This window comes from Cajanus cajan, chromosome 3 (genome assembly GCF_000230855.2).
Source record: "Cajanus cajan strain Asha chromosome 3, NIPB_CcT2T_4, whole genome shotgun sequence".
Classification (NCBI taxonomy): Eukaryota; Viridiplantae; Streptophyta; class Magnoliopsida; order Fabales; family Fabaceae; genus Cajanus; species Cajanus cajan.
Window position 1 is genome coordinate 9,492,880 of NC_138519.1, and position 8,251 is coordinate 9,501,130.

Genomic DNA, 8,251 nt, shown 5'->3' on the forward strand with positions numbered 1-8,251 from the left:
CAGCAGCAATTAACAAGGTTCACTTAATTTTCTTCTGACATGCGTAATATGGAATGCCTTTTTTTACTTGGTATAAGCTTTTACAAGGTACAGTGAATAACTAAAACTTGTCCTAAACTTGAAAAAATTGTCCTTTTAATGGTTAAGTGATTATTAGTTAGGCCTAAATTCATTTGTAAGGTACAAATCTTATATAAAAGTTATATCACTACTAGGTTATCTTGTAACACATAACCTTAATTTTTGATCAATCATATAAAACCTTAATTTAATCACACGTTCGTAACGTACTAACACCAACAATTTGGACCGTGGAAAGGTCCTCATTCTTCACAAAATGGAAACGGGGCAACACAAGCGTGTGGAATACAGTAATAATTATGAGTCGTTTTTTTCCATTTCATCTCGTTTTTTCTTTCTGGCAACTGGCAAATAGTATTCTATATTTTCGTTTTCGAACATCGACTAATAGCATTCCAACACCACTGAGTAAAAGACCAAAAGAAAAAAGGAAATCACTGTGACTTGGGACATTAATCACATCACATATTCACATTACATCGTTTACTTGACTAAGGCACTATGTGCTACTATCTCTCTCTCTGTCTGTGTGAAGCCCATACGGCAAAAGCAAATACCTACATGGCTTTTGGTTTTGGTTTGAGAGAAATAAAGGAAAAAATTTTATAAATTTTTTTTAATTCAATTTTTAACAAATCTCCTCCTCATCAAATTTTAGTTCTTCTCTAATATTATAAAAATTTGGATACAACCCTATTTTGGTCCCTTATAATAATTGTTTGTTTCAATTTAGTCCCACTTTTATTTTTTGTTTCAAATTGGTCCCAAATTAATTAATTGGTTTCAATTTAGTCCCTAATAAATTAATTGGTTTCAATTTGGGAGTTCTCCAAATTATTTAAACGGAATTAACTTTTGGCCACGTGGATGCCACGTAGATGCATACGTGGATGCCACGTAGATGCATACGTGGATGCCACGTGGATGACAATTTTTTTTTAAAACACCTGGACCCAGAACGGCCCGTTCTGAAAACGGCACGTTCTTTCAGAACGGGTTGTTCTGGATGCAGTGTGTTAATTTTGCACATGAAACGGGCCGTTTCAAATGCAAAATTAACACACCACCAGTACATCAGAACGGGCCGTTCTGGGCCCGTTCCAAACTGAATATAATATTCTTTATTAATTTTAATAAAAAAATATAATAATTTTGAAAAATATTTTTTTATGGTAAAAATTTTAAAATTACTTATTTTTATAAAATACAATTATCTTATAAATAGAGTAATAACTTTTTTTTTCTCTTTCTGTCTGAAGAAATATTTAAGTGTCACTTTATAATTTTTTGCAACTTATTTAAAATTAGAAGAATAAAATGATAAAAATTAATAAGATAAACATAATAAAATAAAATATTAAAAAAATATTAATATATTTATTATATTAGATATAACAACATAATTATAATATAATTAATAATATATATTTTATAAAATTATTAATATTTTATATATAAAAAAAAAAAGAATGAAAAGAAATTTAGTGGGGGCAAGTGCCCCCACTATAATTAACTTAGATTTGTCTCTGCATATGGTTGTGTGGTGAAATGTTAGTCCTGTGTATCCTCTTCCTTTACTTCAGGTTCTACCTCTTCAAGAACATGTTGTTGTTGTTGGGGTACATCGTTAATGACTTCAAGGAAAAATACCATGTCATTTCATCTTTTACTGTATAGTGTCAATTTGGTAGTAAGTGGTTCACTTCAGTTTAAAATGAAATAAAATCTGCTACCATTGTCTTTAGTGATACATTGCATTGTCCTTACTAATATACTGTATAGCCTAACTGTTTAGCAATTGAAGTTATTAATTTTCGTTGACAATATTACCAAATTCAGTGTTTGAAATACTTTGTGCCTTGCGTCTTTTTCCTTCCATGATTCACAATCGTAAACTATAATCATTAATCGTTTATGTTTAGCAGTGTGGAACCAGAACTGTCCGTTCTGAAATCAGAACGGCCCGTTCTGGTTGCACTTTTAGTGTGTTATAGTTGCACCTAGAACGAGCCGTTCCGGATGCAAATTTAACACACCAAAAGTGCATCCTGAACGGTCCGTTCTGGTTTCAGAACGGGCCGTTCTGGGTCCAGGTATTTTCAAAAAAAATTGTCATCCACGAGGCATCCACGTGGCATCCACGTATGCATCTACGTGGCCAAAAGTTAACTCCGTTTAAATAATTTGGACGGAAGTCTCAAATTGAAACCAATTAATTTATTAGGGACTAAATTGAAACCAATTAATTAATTTAAGACCAAATTGAAACAAAAAATAAAAGTGAGACAAAATTGAAACAAACAATTATTATAAAGGACCAAAATAAAGTTTTAGCCTAAAGATTTAGAGAAGAAAATAAGAGATGTAAAACATTTCCCTTTATTAAATTCCCGTTTAATCAGAAAGAACTTCTAATTAATTTGTTTTTCCTCTTCTTCTCCCCTCCATTAAATCTCACTCTTCCTCCACATTTCTTTAAACCAAACATACTCTCAAGAAATTTATGAATGACATCTTTGACCAACCAACCCAATAAATGCCACTTTATTGGCTCATATATCCTTCATTCCTTCCTTCTCTGTCACCTTACCTAACTTCTGAAACTTCTTCAAACCCCACCATTAGTTTCCTCCTTCAACCTTGTGCCGGGTGGCCATATCTTCGGTGTAGAGGCCAATGAAAATTTCATTATTTTCATCGGTTTCCTTCATTCTATTCTATTGGGGGTATCTCACAATCCACATGGTCTCTGGCCAATGTTGAGGGTCAACGATCATTGCTGCTGCAGTTTAAGAATAACCTTATATACGAGCCTGAGAGTTCCAACAAACTGAGTTCATGGAATCAAAGCACTGCTTGTTGTCGGTGGAAAGGTGTAACCTGTGACAAGGAAAGCCATGTTACTGGTCTTGACCTGAGTGAAGAGTTAATCTCTGGTGGACTTGACAATTCAAGTAGCCTTTTCAGTCTCCAATATCTCCAGCATTTGAATTTGTCTTACAATAACTTCAATTCAGAGATTCCATCTACATTCAATAAGTTGGAGAATCTAACTTCTTTGAGCCTCGCATATGCTGGCTTTTTGGGGCAAATTCCAATAGAGATTTCTCAACTGACAAGATTGTTTACTCTTGATCTTTCAGCACAGGCAGAACAGTTGAAACTTGTGAACCCAAGTCTCAGAGAACTTGTCCGAAACCTGACCAAAGTAAGACAACTTTATCTTAATGGTGTGAGTATATTAGGTCCAGGACAAGAATGGCACGCTGCCTTGTTGCAAATTCCAACTCTGCAAGAATTGAGCATGTTTAGTTGTGACCTCTCAGGGCCACTTCTCTCTTCCCTTGCAAGACTTGAGAATCTATCAGTCATTGATCTTAGTAATAACCACTTGTCATCTCCAGTTCCAGAAACTTTTGCCTATTTCAAAAGTCTGACCAACTTGAGGCTTGTTGATTGTGAGTTGATTGGAATGTTTCCGGAAAAGATCTTCCAATTACCAACATTGTCCTATATTGATATATCAGATAATTATGATCTGCATGGTTTCTTTCATCACTTCCCGCCAAATGGATCTCTCCAGACCTTGATGGTAACTAACACAAATTTCTCTGGTCCACTTCCAAATTCAATTGGAAATTTGAGACACTTGTCCTATCTAGATCTTTCTGCTTCTGAATTTAATGGAACACTTCCCAATTCATTATCAAATCTCACCCAACTTGTTGAACTAGATTTGTCAGAGAATCACTTTTCTGGCTAGATTCCTTCTTTAGGAATGTGCAAGAAACTCGAAAGTATATTCCTCTCAGATAACTCTTTCGTTGGAGCAATATTGTCTGCTAAATTTGAAGAACTTGTAAATTTAGATCACATCAACTTGGAGAATAATTTCTTCACTGGAATCATCCCCTCCTCTATATTCACGCTTCCGTCACTGAATGGGGTGTTTCTTTCCAACAATAAATTTGAAGGTCAACTCAATGATTTCATAAATGGCTCTTCTAGAGTACGATCACTTCGTTTGAGTGACAATAATTTAGAAGGTCCCATTCCCATGTCTTTGTTTCAAATCACGAATCTTCAAGATCTCATTCTCTCTTCCAACAAGTTCAGTGGCACCATAGAGCTCAATATGCTTAACAAGCTGGGAAACCTTACTATACTTGACATTTCATACAACAACTTGACAATAATCGATATATCCTCTCCTCACACTCCATTTCCATTATTTCCTAGTTTGCAATTCGTACGGTTGGCTTCTTGCAAGTTGACAACATTTCGACAATTCTTAAAAAATCTCTCACTACAATATATTGACCTGTCAAATAACCATATTGCTGGAACTATACCACAATGGATTTGGAAGAACAATTTTCTAGAAAACATTAATCTTTCGTATAACTACTTGACTGACTGGGAGGAACCTGTGTTCAACAATTTGTCTTCTTTGTTCTCCCTCGATTTTCATTCCAATCTTCTCCGTGGACCTCTTCCAACTCTACCCCCATCATCTGTCTATTTAGATTTTTCAAGCAACAATTTGAACTCTTTTATTCCATCTAAGATTGACAAATACCTTATCGAGACTAAGTTTCTCTCTTTGGCAAGCAATAATTTCCAAGGGAATATCCCAGAATCAATTTGCAATGCTCCATATCTTCTAGTGCTTGACCTCTCTAATAATGCTTTGACTGGCACAATTCCAAAATGCTTGATTGCAATGAATGGAACTCTTAGCATACTAGATTTAGGGTGGAACAAAATCAATGGCACTATTGATACTTCTCCTGGCAAGTGTTCGTTAAGAACACTACATCTAAATGGCAATTCTCTACAAGGAAAGCTTCCAAAATATCTGGCTAATTGTGCCATGATGGAGATTTTAGACATTGGAGACAACCAGATACATGATCGGTTCCCCTGTTGGTTGCAGAACATATCTTCCTTACATGTTCTTATTCTGCGATCCAATAAATTATATGGCTCACTCAAATGTGGAGGAACCGAGGTAGCATGGCCATATATTCAAATTCTTGACCTTGCATCCAACAATTTTGGTGGTAGAATGCCATTGGGATTCTTTGAATCTTCGAAAGCAATGATAGCTGATGAAAATGATCGGAGAATGTCCGAGCTAGGGCATCTTCAATCTGAAGTTCTAGGATATTATGATGTTTATTACCAAGACAGGGTGACAATTACAAGCAAACAGCAACAAGTGGAGTTAGTAAAGATCCTAACCATCTTCACCACCATTGACCTGTCATGCAACAAATTTGAGGGACTAATACCAGAAGGGCTTGGACAACTAAATGCTCTCCACATACTTAATCTATCACACAATGCTTTCTTCGGCCAAATCCCATTAACATTAGGAAATATGAAAGATCTTGAATGCTTAGACCTGTCAAACAACAACCTGAGTGGGAAAATCCCCACACAAATAACAGCGTTGTCTTTTCTTTCATTCCTGAACCTGTCAGGTAATCATCTCGTGGGGAGAATCCCAACAGGTACCCAAATTCAGTCATTTACAACAGAATCGTTCAAAGGCAATGATGGGCTGTGTGGACCTCCATTGTCCCCCAATTGTGGTGATGATAGAATGCAAGGGACACCACCTCCTGCATCAAATTCCAATGTTGATACAAAGAATTCCATTGATTGGAATTTCATATCAAGCGAACTAGGATTCACTTTTGGGATTGGAACTATTATTTTGCCTCTTATATTTTGCAAGGCTTGGAGGATAAGGTACTGGAAATGTATTGATGGAATACTTTATCACACCTTCCCTCAGCTGGACTTTGTACATGAACGACGTGGAAGGCAAAGTTATAGAACTCTAAGGTGGATATCATACTGAAGATAATTGTATGTGCCATGTGGAGTCATATTATTAGCACCAATAACCAGCTCCAATCGTCACTTTCTGAGTTTGCTCTTCACATTGCAAATGAGTCTAGGGATAAATAGCTTCAGCTGTGGAAGAACATGACTCGTTTGATTGTCACATTCTCAAAAGTAAGAAAGTTGTCACCCGTAAACATTATATATTCTCCTCTCTTTTAATATTGTTTATTTTATCACTCTCTTTCATCTTCTTGTCCAAAAAACTGTTTTCTTCATACTCCTTGGTAGTATACACCTTGAGATATATAGGAATGAAATATAGAAACAGTGTTAAATATAATAAAAGATAAAGGAAAAGAAAGTCAAGAAAAAAACGTAATTAAACACAAAATTTAGAAGGAAGAGATAGAGAGAAAGAGAATCCAGGTACAATATGCATGTCACCATCTGAATCTGAAATTATGATCGCTAATTCAATATAAATTTTTCCTTTAAGTCTCTATAGTTATATAAATTTTCCCTTCTAATTCCTATAAAAATAGATAACAAAAAAATGATATGTATAGGAATTTAAATAGGAACAAAAATGGTATATAAAATTTATAAAATTATACAGACAAAAAGGTAGTAAAACCAAAAATAAATAAGATACAATTGTTTAAACAAAGTTGTTGATAGTGTGATAAGAAACTAAATATTTTATTAGATAAATTTCTCAATAAATACTTATGAAAAGAAAAATAAGAAAAATTAAATAAGTTTCTCTGTGAACTGAAATAAATTAATTTAATTTGTGAAAGGTTTTTTCTATTTACATCTTTAAAATCATATTTTTAACCCATGCATAAGTTTGTCTAAGTTTATAGAAAAGTTCATTTCAATTTTTTATTTCATATTTTTCTATCCTATAAGTGCTTTATACCTAAATAAGAACACCGAAGATTGTTTTCTTTGGAAAAAAGAAGTTACTGAAAAAATAAAGTTTGATTAAACCAGTCTACATAAGTATGTCTTGCCACTATTATCCGTTTAATTTTATTGGCCTCACCTGAATAGAAATGGCTATGCAATTACGTTGTCTGCTGCAAGTTGGAGTTCTATTTTCTGAAAACTAATTGAAGTAGTTTTACGCCTAAATTAAAGAAGCCAAAAGTACAAAATATGAGAGTGATCGAATAATATCTGAAACCTTTTTCAAATCATCAGAGACTAACCGAACCAACAATTCAACCTACGACCATCGTGCAGCTCTGCCTCCCGATCCAATTATTCTTGCACGGCCAGAACCAGTTCTTTTTAGCTCCAATAAAATCTCACTTTGGACTTTGGACTTTGGATTATGAAAGCTTCATTTTAATGGCAAAAAAGTGTTATAAAATTGCTTAAAAAACAACTTTAAAAAATAGAAATAAATATGTTCATTTTGGCATGTTTTATTATTATAAATAAATAAGTTTCTTAAACTTAAATTAAATAATTAAATTATTTGAGTTAATTTTTTGTTAGATTAATTAATTTTTTTACAAAATTATTTACATAAATTATTTATAGATTAATTTGTGTTTTATAATCTTTTTATTAATAAATAATGGATATATATATATATATAACTCTAATTTTAATGTAATATATTTTGATGGAAAAAAAATCAAACACAATAATAACAATAATGCAGTGGAAATTAAATTTTCTATGCAAGAATTAACAAAGAGCATCAATAAAATAGAAGAAAAACAAGTTACCCAAATGCAAAGAGATATAAAGATTTTTAATGTGAAAAACTCTTTAATGTAAGAGGAAAAAATTGAGAGTCGTCCAAATTAAGAAAAATTTTTATTATAATTTACAAAGAGTATAAAAAAAGACTTTTTAAAGAACATACTAAATAGTGTTTACAGTCAAACAAAACAAAATCGAGCATAATTGTATATAATTGAGAAATAAGATGAAAAGTTTTTAAAATAGAGTTGTTACTTTCTCCTACTCCATACTTCCTTCAAAAATTAAAAATCTAACCGTTGAATACAAAACATCACATCGTACAAATTTGTTATCTAAAAATCATATTGATCCAATGATGAATAAATCTCCAATTGCAATTCAATAAACACTACCTAGTAACATGAATTAGGAAACTTTATCACTTTTCTTCTCTGTATATTTTGTTGTTGTTTTTTCTCTCAAAGTAAGTCACTTTCTCTCTATCTTAATAAGATCCCTCTCCAATTTATTAAGTGGGACAGAATGAGATTACACAATTTTTAATTTATTCTCTACAGAAGGGAGTCCAAATTCCAACATATATTAACTAATC

General features: G+C 33.0%; 1 protein-coding gene across 1 annotated transcript; it reads left to right on the forward strand.

The window, feature by feature from the left end:
- Positions 1-2,797: 2,797 nt before the first annotated feature.
- On the forward strand, positions 2,798-6,386 carry LOC109793357 (receptor-like protein 6; the record flags this gene model as incomplete). Its single annotated transcript, XM_020352820.2, has 2 exons — positions 2,798-3,839; positions 3,894-6,386. Coding segments are annotated over 2 exons (3,099 nt in total), but the record flags the coding sequence as incomplete, so codon positions are not given.
- Between the last annotated feature and the right edge of the window lie 1,865 nt (positions 6,387-8,251).